The sequence below is a fragment of the Filicampus tigris genome, chromosome 18 (genome assembly GCF_054856515.1).
Source record: "Filicampus tigris isolate MCC_2025a chromosome 18, RoL_Ftig_1.0, whole genome shotgun sequence".
NCBI classification, from domain to species: Eukaryota; Metazoa; Chordata; class Actinopteri; order Syngnathiformes; family Syngnathidae; genus Filicampus; species Filicampus tigris.
This window is the reverse complement of record NC_141234.1, coordinates 7609385-7626646: the sequence shown is the minus strand read 5'-3', so window position 1 is coordinate 7626646 and position 17262 is coordinate 7609385. Positions and strand designations below refer to the sequence as shown.

Sequence of the window (17262 nt, the reverse complement as noted above, 5' to 3'; positions counted from 1 at the left end):
TTTCACTTTAAGACCTGTTTTTTTCCCCCCCAAACATTTGTATCCTGAAGAAAAACAGAGCAGTTTTACAAAGTTTTCAATCGGTCTTTTCGAGGCTACCTAAATTGGACCACAGTCTCGCCATTATGCTTAGTTTTCAGTCTTCTGTCGACCATTTATGAATGATTCATAGTGTGTTCAAAACTAGGATAGAACATCATTATTATAATTTCCATTTGCAATACACACATTCATTCATTTGCATGCACACATTTACAACAACAAAGTTCATCTTACATTGTAGTGGGGAATGTAGTTGTGCACCAAGCTAGAGAAGCAAATGCCAGACCACCAGTCCTCCTGTTTTTTTTGGTTTATTTTTAACAGTTAACCATTTTCAGTTTAGAAATAACATAACTTTTTCAAAAACCCTCTACTTTCAGTCCCGTTTCCAAATGTTTACGTTGAAAGGCTACTAGAATGTGATCATAGAAACCAGCAACCGTAACAACACCGGATCATAACTGAAAAATAAAAATGAGCAAAAGATTTGGAGATGAGCTAAAGTGGAGCACAAAGCCGTAGTTCCCAAGCTTTCCTGACAGTGGACCATACATGAATCATTAATCGTCCAATAGTGCAACAAGGCTGTAGGGACATCATTATGGGAATTCCCGTTTGTAGCACACACATTTATTCATTTGCATGAACACGTTGAAAACCAACCGAGCTCATCTTGCCATGTTTCTCCCATTCATTTAGTGATCACGTATGGTTCGTGTTCCATTAGAACTGGCCCGCAAGCCTGCTCATCGCAGATCCTCCAGCTGTGTGCCTTTTGATTTGAAATGGACCATGCTAATAGTGGCATTTCAGCCAGTCAAATCTTTCTTTCTCCATACTAGCGATGAATGCAAACACACCTGTCAGTGTTTCATTGCAGCATCTTTGTATGTTTTGTACGCACCCATAGTATTATATTTTATTCCTCGGCCCAGTTCGTAATTACCTGCCAGCAAGGAGTCGATGTGTTAGGCGACATTGGTTTGTCTGTGAACACGACTACGCTAAAGGTTTTCGATTTATCATTCTGTCATTTGTTGAAGTGGTCATTAATCATCCTCAGATCAGGTTTTTATCTTTTGAGTTAAAATCCGGCCAAGGTCAAGGTTGCAATATCCCTTACTTTAAAGCCACAGGAATCAATGAAGGCCATTACGGAACTCAAGCATTATGGCCATTTACAGGAAATGACCAACCTCGGCAAAGGTTTGCGCTCTCCTCTTTACTTGTCTAGGTAAAATTTCTAAGCTATGGAGAAGACCCTAGACCCTACCGTAGAACCGCTTTGCTCAGGAGGTAGGAATGAAAAGTGGTAGAACTGAGAAAAAATAAATTCTATGGACAATATAGAGCTACCAAGTAATTGATCTCAGATGGAAAATGGATATTCTCCCTCGAGGGGAAAAAACATTGCAGTAGCCATCCCAAAATAACATCAGTATTCTAGTTTAGGCGAGCCGGGAAACCCTGCTCACTTTCTCAGTTGTCAATCACAGCACCATTTCCTGTCAGCTGTCACATGACATATTCATCAGCAACCCGCAGCTGTGCATGGATTTAAAGGGGATTATTTCAACTTTCTACTTTATTTTCCTCGCTGTCCATTGTGCTTGCTGAACTTTGAGTTGGGGCATTAGCTCATGTAGCTGCTTGGTCTTGCAGTGTTTCACAAGTTTGCCTGGGATGTAATTCTATGAATAAAGTCTCCCCAAAATGCAATTGCCAAATATAATTATTTTCTCAGCTGTGAATTGAAATTATTGTGGAAGGCATATATGAGGCAAATCAACTTCCTCCCCCATCGAGGGTTCGCCTCTGCTGGCAAGTGAATCACTATTTTATAGCCATTTGTCTTTCTGAAGGGGTATTCTTTCTGTTTGGGGTAAAAAACAAAACAAAAAAAACAATCCATACAGGCTAGTAATAAACTGTTTCTCTTACAAGTGGGATTGGAAACTAAACCTAGAGTGCTAAACCAGTTAAATGTCCACTTAAGCGGGGCCAAAGTCACGAGAAGTAATGTATCCCAGGCATTGCTGTCCGTCTGACTTTAAAATGCCTTAGTCCTTTCATGTAGCCGATATAATCTTTCGGGCTAACAACTGAGCAGAAGAGCTGCTTGAAATGTTGGATTCAATGTTAGACTCTCTGGTGTACCAACCCCTGCCCTCCCTTCAAGTACTGGCAACTGCTTTGTTCAGCCATTCAGGCTGGTTCAGAGGTTCGCCGCAAAGGCTTAGTGGCAGAATAGCGGTTCAAAAACAGTTATCCGGAGGAAAGGAACACTGGAGATAAAATCTTGTCTTTGTCGTGCAGATTTTTCCCAGACGGAGCGCGGTTTAACATCAGTGTGGTTTCCCTGTGCGTCTTAAGTATAGCTCCCTTGACGTACTCCATTTTAGATTGCTTCTCCCAACACATGCTCAGTTTCTGTTGTGTGGAGCGATCCATATCTTCCATTATTTAATCTCTTTCATATACACCATAAATCAAGGTAAAATCAATTTTCACAGTCAAGAAAAGTTGTAGGTACAATAAAGAATTATACTACTATACACACTTCATATGTACGTGTATGTTCATCTTTCCCGGACTTGCTACATTGCAGATTTTTTTTACAGTGCTATTTTGGCTGCTGTTTTTTACAGCGTACAAACCCAGCATTGTATTCTGCATCCCGATTGGTTAAAGTACTGTAGAGCAATTTGAATACATCTCCCCCGCGCCATGTCTCGCACAGAATGCGTTCGGCGTACTAAATTTAATTTAGTGAGGAAGAAGAGGACACAAGTGTCAATAAAGATAGGAGGATTAACCTACAATTCATGGCTTGGGAACCATGGGAGCTGCGCAAGAGCGTAGCCACGTCAGGACAGAGGGAGGACAGTCAGAGGAAGCGTGAGATACGAGCGAGTCAAAATTGAAAAATTCTTATGTTTGCGACTTCGTGTTGTTCATTAAAATTAAATGTGTTAGTTCAAACATTTGTCGTTATTATTTGTATGAAAATTGCATTTTTTTCTTAGTTGAGGACAACATAATTTATTTAATTTTTTTTACATTGGAGATGCTGAAATTCCAAAGAGTTGGACAATTTCACGTTAAACGTTCTTTAAATGATTATTTGATTATAAAAAAAAGTTGTCGATATAATTTGTGCCGGTACAGTGTGAAGCACTTTGAGTACCAAAGGTAGAAACGCGCTATACAAGTGACAGCCCATTGTTGCATTTCTGAAATTTCAGTTTCTGCAATTTTGGCAGCTCTATGAAAGGCCAGCATTGTATGTGAGTGCGTAAGAATCACATTCCTACAAAAAGGCAAACTCTACCAGAGCCAGTTCACATATACCAACAGTATCATTCATTTCCCTGCTTCCTCACTGTATTGCCGACAATATACCGCAAGGTTAAGTCAATTAGAATGGATTATGGCTTTCAAGATTTACTTCGGAATTTGGTGATAGATGTTATGTTACGCCAACCTGGCAGCATAAGCAGAAAGGCAAGGCCGAACTGGCAGTGTTTGCTCAGTCGGAACGGGATACAAAGGATTTGCGGCTCACGCCGTATACATTATTTTCTCTTCCAAGATGAAAAGCTTCACTCCTTCCGAGGGAGACCACAGAACGATGCACCCACTGGTAAGACTGGAAAAAAAAACACGCAACCTGACCACAAAGAGAGACCGGCAGTTGGCGACCGGACACGGACAATCTGGACCGATTGACCTACCGGTCTTAGGCTGACTTTCTGTTTCTCTGTTCATTTTGGCTGGCCTACAACTGCAGGCCGTTGGCACTATCGTTTTTGTCAGTTATTGGTGGTCAGATCTTGGCTCCCTGTGACACTTTGCCTTAACTCCTTTGGCTGAATTGCAACCGAGTTAAGATGTCATTCTCAGTTTGGTTTTCCCCAAACTGTTCTTTTAAACTGACTGCCTCTTTCTCCCTGCCTACTAAGAGGAGAGTGGTGCGAGGATCTATTTTAAAGGCAGCAACCACTCCATTTGTAGCCTTTAAGTAGGAACATGCTGACCGTGGCCTCCAAGTAGGGTTTCTTCTTGTTAATCCTGTGCGTGCTGACCTTTACCTGCTGCTGACAGTTTTCCATTCATTAAATGATTCAAGATATGGCAAAAACTGTTTTCTTGAAGGAGAATGGGATCTGCTCACTGACTGACTCACATTTTGACACGGAAGCTAAGAATTGTACAATCAATTGCTCGTCATTTGCAAGTCATCATCACTATTCCCAGGTAATCATCATTTTCTGCTCTTTGGCAATAACACTGTGGGACATCTTGCTGTCATCACAGCTAAATTTAATGCAAGAAAATCTGTTGTCAATGATTCCCATTCTTTGACTCCTTTACAGAGGTATTACTGGATCAATATATTTATTGTGATTGTAGTTCGTATTAGTCTTCTCTCGCCCTCATTTGATGATTTTGAATAAGTGTGGCCTCATTGTTCTCCATAAAATTGAGAGCAATAAATTCGACCATTGCACGAACACGCGCGCACACACACACATGCGCGCGCACGCACACACCCTGCTTTAACCTCTCTACTCCCACATTCACAAACACTTCTTATTTATGAGGCTGCGGCTGACAGCTTGTACGTTGGAGCTGGATTAACAGCCTACTGCTACCGAAGGGGTGAGACGTAAATGAACTGCTAAAAAATTATTTCCTGGATTAAGTGGTTGAACTTTTAGATTGGAAACCCCCTAAATCCAGTGAAAAAGGTCTGCTCCTTCAAGTATTTTCACTGTTATCTCTCCTCCTGTGATGGAGGATAAGAAAAAAAAGAAAAAAAAAAAACCAACACTTTGCTCCTGCGGGCAATATGTGAGACTTAAAAGTGTGATAAACAGGATTGGAAGGGACGGACCAAAAAAAGAGAGAAACTCAGAGAACACTGTAATAATTCAGTCTAGAATAGCTGCACTTATATTCGATAACTCCTTTATTGGAAATTATAAGAAACACATTACCTACACACCATGTTTCCATTTCTAAGAATTTCCCAAGGATCTCTAGCATTGGCTTTATGCATACCAACGTTCCAAAAACATGGGAAGCCTATGTATAACATTACAAAAGCAAATCTACAACCAATATGCAAATCAGATCAAACTTGAATTCAGCATTAGCATATAAAAAAACAAGACAGCATCCTTGCCAGGGCAAATGTGCAGTAGATCAGGCTTTTGAAACAATCTTAAATGTTGCAAATCTTTCAAGAGCAGATATTTGTCAAGTTTCTTATCTGAACCTTCAAGGTTTTTCTCCGGTACATCGGGGGGGGGGGGGGCAAGGCATTTTTTTAGGATTTCATCTGAAATGTAATATTTTGTAGTTGGTGAAAATTGACTTGAAAGTAACAGTTTATGAGTTCAATGTAAGATGTCGTTTGACTTGAAAATGGCTCGTTCAAGTTCTGATATTGACCAAAATATAGAAATTGTGACTATTAACTCGAGGTTCCGGTTCACTTCCTGATCTGCTAGTGCATATCCATAGGATCAAACTGTAAGCATCCAATACTTTTTGTCATATGCTAAAACCGCCTGTATGACTTGACAGAAGAATATTATTTAAATGATCTTTTGGGAAGTCATCCCTCTCTGACCCCATGTTTTATGCCTCAAATTCAATTTTAAATGATTATTTCTTAATTTATCACGGCATGACTAAACTTGCCAATGAGAGATTGTAGAACCAGAAGGTGTGACCGAGGCATGCGCACCGCCACTCACAGGGGCTTGTTATTTAACTCTGGTTAGCAACAAAAATTAAAAAGAAGGAATTGCAAATCTCTCCACTTCATGTCAAAGCATATACAGGTGTTTTTTGAAGTGCTGATGGCTACATAAGGACGGCATCATAGAGCTGTGACCGCCGGCGCCGACATGACTGTTCCCATCGGGCCATCAGATATTTTGATGGCCTCTCATTTTTAAATTGATTGTACATTTCAAATAATGCATCATCAAGCTGGTAACATCTTTCTAATGGAATGCAGTACCTTTTTGTACAATGTCCTTCCCAGATGTGAGGACACTATAATAGCAAAAAGTCAAGATAATCAAGAAAAGTAGTGCAGTCATTATGGTACCCAAATCGATTTAAAACCCTGCGTAAAGTTCTTCTCCCAACTGCACCTCATATCACCCATGTATGAGTTTTACATTCAGGATATTGAGCGTAATGAGATCCCTCCCCTCCAGCTCATCAAATGGCGTCTGTTTATCTTTTATCATGCAAGACCGGGTGATATTGTCTCCACGTGCGAAAGCCATCAGTCAAACCTGTGTGTGTGTGTGTTTTGGCAGTAGCCCCCGGCATCTTGTTGAAAAGTCAATGACGTTGCCTCGCTTTGTGCAATGAGCCTCTCCACACTGACAGACACACACAATCACACACGCACCCCAACAATCTGTCTCTCGACGTACCCTCCCCGCGAGCGACAACGGTTGTAAACAGGCAGCTGGGGACGAACAAACACTGTCTGCCTTGTTGTGTGTGTGTGTTTGTTGGAAAGTGTGAGCGTGATTGTTTACAAAACGGGAACCGCAATCCCAGACGAAAACCCACAGCACCCCCTCATCCCCAAGCCTTGTAGCCACTTGTCGATTAGCTCATCAGTGGCTGTCCCGTTACGCAGCCGCGCTTCTCTTAAAAATGGGAGAAAGCTTTGCTTAGCATCGGTAAGTTGGCACCAGAAAAAAATACCAAGATGAGGATTTTATGTCTGTTTAGCTCCAATTCAAGAACAATTGAGCCACGCAGGCAAGGAATGAGCTGAAATTTGAATAGGATATCCAATACCATCTGTTTTTCTGACCTTAGTTCCATTCACCACTTGGTTTTTTTTTGTTTTTTTTTACTTAATTTTCTTAATGCAGAGCTGGCCTATGGACCAGTGGACTGCTTTTGTTGAAAATTCTGGCAAAGGCCCAATGCGACACATTTATGCATTCCGACTCGTTTTTCTGGCCAAGTCTTGCCTTGCATCCGAGTGCACACAACTCGGTGAGTGTCAACAGAGAGGTCAGATTTAGACCACAAATTTGCTCGTATATGCAATGCAAAACAAAAGCCTTTGTGATGACAGCGCACTTATTTTTTTTTAGTATAATTAGCTGAAATATTTTGGGGTTTAAAAGGTGATTTTTGATGCAAGCCCTAACTTCTCTGCTATGGACAGTCCATATCTCGCTCTTCCACATTTGAATCTGACTTTGTCCCTCACATATATGTTTAATATTTCACTAAAGTCTTCAAGTAGGACAATGGCTTGAAGGTTAGTATGTCTGCCTCACAGTTCTATCATTCAAATCTCCGCCATGACCTTCCTGTGTTGAGCATGTCCTCCTTGTGCTCGCGTGGGTTTTCTCCGTGTATTCTGGCTTCCTCCCACATTCCACATACATGAACATTAGACTCTTAACTTGACCATAAGTGTGAATGTGAATGCGTTGTCTGTTTGTGCCCAATTGACCGAGCAGGCCATTGGTGTCAGCTGGGATAGGCTCCACCTCTACCGTGACCCTAATGAGGACATATGCCGAAAAAATGGATGGATGGAGATAGTCTAGGATCCTGTCACTCATATTTTTAGCATTCACCAGCATGTAACATCTACCGGCAGAGTCTTTCTCTCGTGTATTTAAAGCAAGGCTTACTTGGGTGGGTGGCTAAGCGGGGACAGCAGTCACACCTGAAGCGCATCGGCTCTAACAGCTACGCTAACACATAGGCGGCCTCTTTCTCCTCCCGCGTCAAGATAATTTTTGGAACGCCTGTTGAAAACAAGAAAACAACCTTCACTCCCGCTTTGCCTTCGCGATCCGCCGGTTGTCAAGAGAAGCGGCAGGTTTTAAACACCTTCCACCGTCGCCATTTCACATTTGCTTTTGTCACCGGTCCAATTCCTCCTAGCAGCGAGTGTTCCTGCATGTGTTCCATTCCTCTTATTGAGGATCACGTTTCACTTGTCTCCACGGTGGAAGTTTCTAAGGCTTTTGGCAACCATTTTCCGCTAGTTTATGTGATGAAGTTAATGTGGCAAATCGGGAGAATCAGGGATTCAAATCATGCATACATTTTCAATTCATTCATCCAATTCATTTTTTCTCTCCAACAGGGTGTCCCAATTGTTTTGACATTCTAAATATTTGTGTATCTACTGTACATGTCCTAGGCAAACGCGATTAAATAGGTTCATGTTGAAAAATAAAATTGTGTTTTCGAAGGCAGCGAATGTTGTGTGCACGTCAGGGTTCAGCCAAGGTTTGCCAAACTGTTGCCAGACGTTTGCCTGTATTTTTATCCAAAAAATAAAAATACAATTTTTGTAAAAAAATCACTAAAACTGTTGGCAAACCTTTTGCGAACCTTTGCAACCTTGAATGAACCCTGATGGATTGATTGAATTGTATTTCTAGGGATAGACTTTGCAAGCACAACATTGGTTTTAAAGATTGATTGACTTTAAAGAGGGAGGTCGACCCAAACATATTTTGTTCACTGCAGGCCCACTAGTGCAAATACGGCATTCTGATTCATATTGCGTTTGTGGAATACAAGTTAAGCAGCAAAATGCACCCACCTTTAGCCATCTCAAGGGGCGGCCATTTTGTCACTTCTGTTGACCGATAATGACATCACCATTGCTCAGGGCTAAGCTAACACCCAATCACGGCTCACGTGTTTTCTGAAGCTAAACCAGGATTGGTCGTTATCTGAGCCCTGAGCAACTTCGATGTTATCTTCAGTCAGTGACAAAATGGCTGCCCACTGAGCTAGCTAAAAATGGGTGGCTTTCTCATATTCCACAAACGCAATATTAATCAGAATGCCGTGTTTTGACTAGTGGGCCTGCATAGAACACATTCTGGAAAAAAAAAATGTTTAGGTTGTATTCCCCTTCAAATACAATCACGGTGTTCTGGGAGCCTTAGTGACATTGTCAATTTTAAATAAACTGTGGAATGGACATCACCTACAAGTCTGCTGAATCTACGCATGACCAATAGGCCATGTACATCTTTGTATGGTAGTGAAGTGACAAAGCTTTGCTCTTCCTTTTGCCTTGAGGCTTTACCTGCTTGCAGACTTGAGTTTTGCTTAGATTTCCTTCACAGTCACAGTAAATGGCAACAACCTTAAGGCGATAACAAATAAATGTTCCATCTTGACCGCTACAGCACCAATGAGTTGTTTGACTCAACGGTGAATGTATCAAACCAAAGCTGATTGCTGGTACCGGAGCAATCCCAACCCTAATGGTGGCAAATAAATGGGCTGTTGGAAGAGTAGAGTTCATAAATTTCAACTCATTTGATGCAGTGGTGTAGCACTCTGCAAGCTAACCTCTTCTGTCAGCGGCCGCACTTGAAACAAGTTTGCAGCACCGAAGCGCAAGCATGTCATGCAGCACGCATGTGCTTTATCAGACTCGTTATGTCTTCTCTTTTTTGCCTCCGTCTCCCTTCAAGTCAGTAATCCTAATGTCTGTCCGTTTGCTCTCATTCTTCTTCTCCTCATTTTGTTTTAATTGCCTCGTTTCTCCTGCCTACCTCCTCCCCACTCCCCGTCTCATCCGATATTCTTCACCCGAGCTCGATGTCTGCAACCTCCGAGCCCTCCCTTCTCCAATCCCCCTCCAGCATCTCACTACTCTCCTCTCCGTCGTCTTTTCTCCTCTCTTTCTCTCTCTCTCTCTCTCTCGGGTTCACTTTCCAAGGAAGTGAACCTCACACACGGCTTATTGATTTCTCCAAGCAGGAACACGCAGACGTTAGAGGGGAGAGGGGTTAGCAAAATCGTCACACTCAAAGTCTTCAAGAAGGAAAATGACATAGGAGCGCATGCAGGCACTAGACGTAAAAAAAAATACTATCCAAATGATAAAGCAAAGAGAGAGTCTAGAAAATGATCAGGTTGCTGCAGAGATGGAGGCAGGAGAGGGTGGAGGGAGTGCGCCTGTAGATGGCAGGAGAGAGCTTCACGAAGCCAGCACTCACACACAGTCACACGCACACACAAATTCCTATGTCCATGAACCACCACACATTTACGGCACCTGTTTGGATATTCCTTGATGAAATTCCCTCATTTGAATCAGTCAGCGTTGCATGCACGTATGCATGCATGGACTGCACTAAAGATGAATGTATTGCCGCAGGAATGAATCAAACGCATCAGCATCAATGATTTGTCTCTAAAATGATTCCAACAAGGTGAGAAATTGACTGTCAACTTGATTGGTTTAGCCAATGAGGCTTGGGAATATTCTATTCGTCCGTCTGGATTAATTTTACAGCTTGATCCAGTCATACGTCTACTTAACTTGCTACCAACCTCTTGCTTGCGTTTAGGGTACGTGCATTGTTAATTAAAAGCCCCCATAGAATATTTTTGAATAATGTAATTTGTCACAAACCTAAGCTAACACAGTTGTACATACTGTAAATATTTGTGCAAAAACACTTCTCTATCCATAAAACTATCAAATGGAAAACAGGAAGTACGGCAGTAAGTGAGCATGCCTCCTTTTGCCTTGTGACCGTGACAATTTTTTTGTTTTACATCACTGCGCAATGTAGTTCTTGTAGCACCGAAACATTGGGCCCAATTTTTGTGTGCATGGATAGAGTTTTCTTTCTTTTGGTATTTTCTTAGACTATGCAAAGGTAGAGGATAGTGTTTGCTCCGTTGTGGGACGGAATGCAGCTGACTCCCGGTAAAATATTTTTGAATTAGTATTTTGTTTTTTATTTCATTGAATATTAAGAATAGCATACTTGTGATTGTCTAAAGAAGATCTGAACTTCATATTATTCAGTTTGTCATTTTATTTGAAGATATGATGTGTCAGGACAGGTGGATTGTGCTCAGTGAGAGAAATATTCAGGCCCACAGTGATTTTTCCAGGCCCACCCATTAGCCTTGTTCTGGCTCCGCTCGTGCCACATAGAGAAACTGCAAGATCTCCCCTTGTGGATGATGCAGTTGGCGGCATGTGACGTGGGCAATTAGAGAACACCGAGAGCATGGGCCCCTGGAAATGTGTGTCGAAACTGAAGATCCCCTGTATCATTTTGGCCACGTTGACATCTCTTGAGTGTCTGTCTGGATAACATACTTATTGAACTATGGGAGTGCAAAACATAATCCAACAATTGCAACAGTTATCACTTAGGTAGCAAGGCAGCAAGACCAACAAAATTAAGCAAAAACCTCTTTAATTATTATTTCTGTCATGAATGAGCTTGACGGGCTTCAGAACAACCCCTTAAATGTTGGTACGGAACTTTAAAAAAATAAAATACTACATTTTCTCTGCCATTTTGTTTTCATGGGTGCTAGCTGTCAGGATAATACAAAAAACTGTATCTTAAGATACATTTTTATTTCTCATTACAACAAATAGTCTGACATTTTTCGTAAATTACCATAGCCAAGATTTTTGTCTCTGTTAACTGGCAGGATAATGCCCAAAAAAAAAAAAAAAAAAAATGTTGGACATGTCCACTGTGTTCTTCACATTCACAATTCTACAATCTAGTGTAATTCCACCATTTTCTAATGAAGGGCTGCATCCATGAGTAAAAACGCAATACTCTTTGGGGGCTTGCTGTCTTTCTTTTCCTTCAGTCTTTTTTTTTTTTCTTCGTATCATGGGTACAGACGACGCTGCATCCCTTCCACGGCCCATCCCCTGACCAGTAGTCACACCCACACATGCGGCTGGGAAGCTTAATTCGCCTCCACCAACTCCCAAACTCCTTCCTCTATTGACTTCATTCCACGAGACCAGCAGCAGAAGAGGAGGGTTGCGGAATGATTCATGCGAGCTCGATCCGTGGACACCAGTGTTTCTTCCCCCCACCTCGTGCCGGAGCGGTTTTAATCACGGAGCTGCTCGGGCTGTGACTCGCGTGCGACTGACGTGCGTGACTTACGACGCGGGAGCTTCCGAGGAGCACTTGAAGGCAACATCTCGCACCAGTCGGGCAGCCCGTCTCACTCGCAGGAGGAAGACAAGGCAGAAGGATGGCGCGGGATACGTCTCCTCTGCTTTGAGACTCGAGGGATTTCTTTTTCTGTGTTTTCTCAATCCGTGGGGGACAACTTGAACATAAGGCGGCAAGACTATTTGATGGTTTTATTTTTTTGGGGGGGGGCACCAACAAAGAGTGAGGTTGATTGTTTTGCGCCACAGCGGGGAGCAGGATGCAACAATTTCCGCATCCGCACTTGAAGAGAAAAGAGTAGAAGAGGCTGTGAGAGGGTTAAAAACAAAAGAAAAACAGGGATCTATTTATTATTTTCTTTTCTTTTGAAGGAGGGGGAATACCGACCATCCAGGGAGCTTGGACGCAGGAGGAAAAATGTGGATTTGACGCTCCAAGTCTCCCTTAACATTGATGGCTGATTTACAAGTCACTTCCCCTCTTACTGTTGAGCGCCGTATGATGGATTTATTTAGTCTATGTTAGACGGAGGAGGAGGAGGAAGCAGAAAACTCACGCAACCCCCCCACCCTCACCCAACATCCTCGCTATTGCGCCCTCCCTTGCCACCCCCACCCCCCTCCCTTCCCGTGTTCTGGATGTGAAGCAGCATGCGGCCCGGTGAGAGCTCAGAGGGCTCGCGCTCACCTCGCCGCGGAGGATGCGTCGGAGCCCGCACTAGCGGCACGGAACGCCGTCTGATGGAAGGAGGAGGAGAAGGTGGTGGAGGAGGTGTCAGAGGACGACGGATGAGCATGACTGACGGAGGGATGACGGCAAGCTGCCTCCTGTGGATCGTCGTCCTCGGCTTGCTCTGCACACACGCACAAGGTACGCGGACGGACGCACGCACGCACGCACGCACATGCGGGGTCGTGGCACTGGTTGAGCCCCCGATCCTGCCCCCCAGCCCCCCCCTCAAATCGCCACCATCCTCTTTCTTTGCTGCTTTGATGTGTATGCATGCAGTGTTAGGGTTTGGTGAAGAGCTATTGAGCTGTAGCTGCTGCTGCTGCTGCTTCTTCTTTGCTCGTTTTTCTGCCTCCCTCCCTCCAAGCCTGCGCCTCAATACAGCCATTGAGCCAGTAGCCAATAAATATTCTTGCGGTAGCTCTTGGGCTGTGGCAGCGTGAACGTGAGCTGATTATTCCAAATTCTGTGTGAGTGCGCAATGTTGTTTATAGCAATCATCTCCCAGCCATCCTTACGCTGCACTTTTCCTCCCATAGATAAAGCTCAACCTATTTCAGATTAAATTTGTTATATAATGAACAGGGTGCTCCCCCTCCTTTCACTTTTTTCCCACCCCGAGCCTTCTGTCCCCCACTTTCCTTTCCCAAGTGAAACCAAATGTTAAAATATTGACAGCACATCTTCCGTTTGTGATCACCCAAACTCATCATGGCACAATGAGGAAGATCCAGAGTGGTTTTGGGGGATACAAGAATGGACCGGCTCCTTGGCCTGACTTTGAGAACTTGCCAGTTGCGGGTGAAAGGAGAGGCTGTGGAGGAGGAGGAGGAGGAGGAGCTTGTACAGGAAGTGGTGTAGCTAAAGGCTGGGTGCCGCTTAGGAGCATTTGTCACTGTCACGGCCAAGTGGAGTGCGATCGTTTGGAGGCTAGATGGAATTTCCCTCGGCAAAAGAGAAAAAGGATCACACAGATGCTCAAAAGTTGGGAAAAGGCTCAACTATAACTGTCTGACAGTTAGTTAAATGTCAACATAAGACATTGACTCCTTAAATTCGGTTCAAGATCATCATTCCATATCTTGATTTCATTGTTAATCTTCAAGGTTCTTAAAAGTTCTTGAATTTTCCTTGGCAGACTGGAAACAGAGCAGGGGTGGGGAAAATGCAGCTCATTGGACGTTTGCAGGTCAATGGACGTTTGCTCCAAGACTATATGCCCCTATATACCCAAATGCACGTCTCTTTTCTACTTAGTTTTTAGACATCTCGTTAAAATTTCAGTCAGAACAGATTTTTTTTTGTAAATTTTGTCAAACCTTTGGACGACTTCTAAATGAAACTTTGACAAAAACTGAAAGGTTTCCTCAGTTTGGTCTTCACTTTTATGTCAAGGTTTTGCTTGATGATGAGGTAGACCAAAGATGGGACGGGATTCCCTCAAATGTGCGAGATCGAATTTCAATCTGTGGGCGGGCCTGCGGATCCTGCCACCATGCTCCTCATGACCCTCCAAAGCTACTGGAAAGAGGAAGGGAAAAAAAATCTAAACCTTGGGGCAGATTCAAATTAAGATGAATAAAATGTCAAAGGTAAATAGAGAAGTTGGTGAAGCAGCCAAGCAAATAAAACTCATTAAAACCCTGAAGAAAGAAGAGGTAAATAATGTAAAGCATTTGATACTTGATGACATTTTCTGACATTTTGGGGAGACCATAGCTTAAAGGACACAAACTGGAACAATTTTGGCAGGAGTTAATGAATGTAATGGATAAGCTGTTATGAAGGTGCATTTCTCTTCTGAACCACAATGGGGACACTCATGCAGATACTCCCCCAAGGCTAAACAATCCTAATTTGGATGGGATCCAAAATGGACACCTTTTATTAGTAACAACCCACTGCCTGTATGCTCGGTTTTTGTTCGCAGTTGGCAGTCCAGGCAGTTGTCTTGTCTAATTCTGTCAGTCGGAAAACATCCTGGATAATAGCAATGAATAAAGAAAGATGGTGGTAAACATTGTGATATGCTGATGGTTTTCCTTGGACCCTGCACTCATTCGCCATTGAAGTTTCAAATGGATGCGGGTCAAATATCTTTTGCTTGATCATGGCCATTGTTAGATTAAGCCTCCTTAGCACATACTGTAAGTGGATAGGTGACTTGAGCTAGGCCGTTGTGTCGCTCTACCTTTTTCCTGGCTCTGCATCCTCCGATCTCTGCACCCTTGCACACTTATCAGGTGAAACCAGTTACAACAATTGAGTCACTTATTGTTACACGGGCTTGACGGAGCCGTGGTCCTGTGTGCTGACGGCCAAGACAGTATAAGAGTAGGAGTCATTTTGGACAGGTTAGACCTTCTTCCGCATCTAGCAGAAGAGGGCTTCACGCCCGTGTCTTGATCTTTCTGGTATCCAACTGAAAATATACAGTCTTCAGGTAGTTACGGTTCGTATAATATTGTTAGCGTTAAAGTTAAAAGGGCAGGTAAAAGTTCTCCGGAACTTTTCAACACGAAAAAACTAGAAGCAGTGAAAACATAACGTAATTGGCGGTGATAATGAGGTATAATTGCAAATAATACACAATAAAAAAATTGAAAGAGGAAAAGTTCATTCGAATTGCCACCAAAACCTTTCCTAGGCCTTTCCACCAACTGTCTACAAAACTCATTTTTGTTTAAACCGTTTTACAAATAGCGTAGCTTGACGAAAACAAATGAATTTTAAATCTTGCCCATTTGATTTGAAGCAGTAGTAACTAATTTTCTCTGTGATCCTATTTACTGTACCGTATTTTAAACATTTGAAGCGCAAAGTATGTTTTTGATTTCAAATAATTAATCCGCAAGGGAAATTATGAATTATTATATGTAGAGGAGGTTCCTCGGAACAGAGACAGGATTTTGTCGTTTAAAAATGTAGGGTTTTTTTTCCCTCTCAGCTTGCCTTCTTTCCCAACCCAGTCTCCTCCAGAGGCTTAATTTACACAACGGTACATCACACTTGCACACCAGCAAGTCAACCCCCACATCTTTCACTGTCTACACGCCTTTAACATCTGTTGTCCAAAGCACCCAAACGATGGTAAAAAAAAAAGATAATTTAGCCATGATTAGTCATCGTGTTTACCTACTGACCGAAACCTCACGTGGTTCAAAATGAGCATTTCAATCCATATTGACAAGGTGTGAAAATGTAGCACTCTGTCCTTTGCAAATGTGGCCCGATTGAAACTAAGCCGTCATCGGCGAGTGGGTAATTGAATGCAAGTCCCCGGTGTTGAATTGGACGGGCTGTCAGCTGTGGTGAAGCGCTCCTGCGGGCCGGCTTTTTTGTAAGCCATCGCCGGATATCGAAGATTGATTGGCACCTGGCTCCCACTTATGAATCATTGATTTCGTCCATTAGCACGCCATTGCTAATCATTTACCTTTTTTATTTTATCGGTTTGGGGTTGGGGGTAATAACTTCAGTGGGTAATGGATTTATGTTCTGCTGTAGAATGATGGCTTATGAGCAGACACGAGGGCAAAACATGATCGTACTTTGTGTTCTTGCGTTACACACTTTGACACACACATCAGCATACACTTAATTCCGTGGCTTATGGCCGCTCGCTCCAAGGGAGATCAAATACTGTAAATAGTGACGCCGTGCCGAGGAGGAAGAGACACATGGCGCAGGGAGGGGAATTGGGGGATTGTGAGGCACCGTGCCTGAGGAGGCCTGCGTAATATACTACAGTGTGAATGTAGCGGCCAGTGAGGACACGTTCATGATATGAACGACTGCCGCAATACTTGTGATGGATGCTCGTCAAACTTCAAGTGCTTTTACGCGGATGAATTATCCCTTTAAAATCAGAGTTGACACCCGAAAGAAGGTTAGAAAGGGGTTGATCTAAAACGGTGGCTGAGCAAGCTGCTATACCATTTAAAATCGGTTAGCTTCTTGCTTCCACTCTGATGAATTGGATTCAATTGGGATAGAGTAGATCAGTTGAAGATTGAAAGATTTACCAATTTATTTCAGCACATCTTAATATGCAGTATTAAGTTGATTCCCCAATAACAATCAAACAAAACAAACAAGAAACAAACTTTCTGGTGAAAGATTAAAGTACTCTTTTGGTAGGTTCGTTTCTTATACTGTCACAGATGACAATATTTTTCATGCTGTGAAATGGCTGGCAGTCTGGGAAACTCGGCTTTGAAAAGGGCTGGCATTGAATGAGTTAAGGTGCCGTACCACAGCGGGTGGTACACCAACGGGAAGAATCCAAAAAGTGGGTTGTTATGGCTCGCTTTTGCTTTTAAAAACCATACAGCATTTCTGAAATGAACTTGCTCATTCTCAACCTTACTTTCATGTGTAAGACATTGCTGATGGAGACATTTTTCTCTATTCATATATTCCACATGAACACGCGCATACATTGTCATTTTCTTATTGGATTAAGATATTCCCAGATAGAGATCTAAATTAAATTAGCCCC

General features: G+C 42.7%; 1 protein-coding gene across 1 annotated transcript in view; it reads left to right on the top strand.

The window, feature by feature from the left end:
- Positions 1–17262, top strand: part of csmd3b (CUB and Sushi multiple domains 3b) — a 318466-nt gene that overhangs the window by 46990 nt on the left and 254214 nt on the right. The window contains exon 5 of the mRNA XM_086013828.1: positions 12404–12902. Coding sequence (XP_085869954.1) covers positions 12683–12902 — 220 coding nt within the window. The 5' untranslated portion in view covers positions 12404–12682. The remainder of the gene's footprint in view (positions 1–12403; positions 12903–17262) is intronic.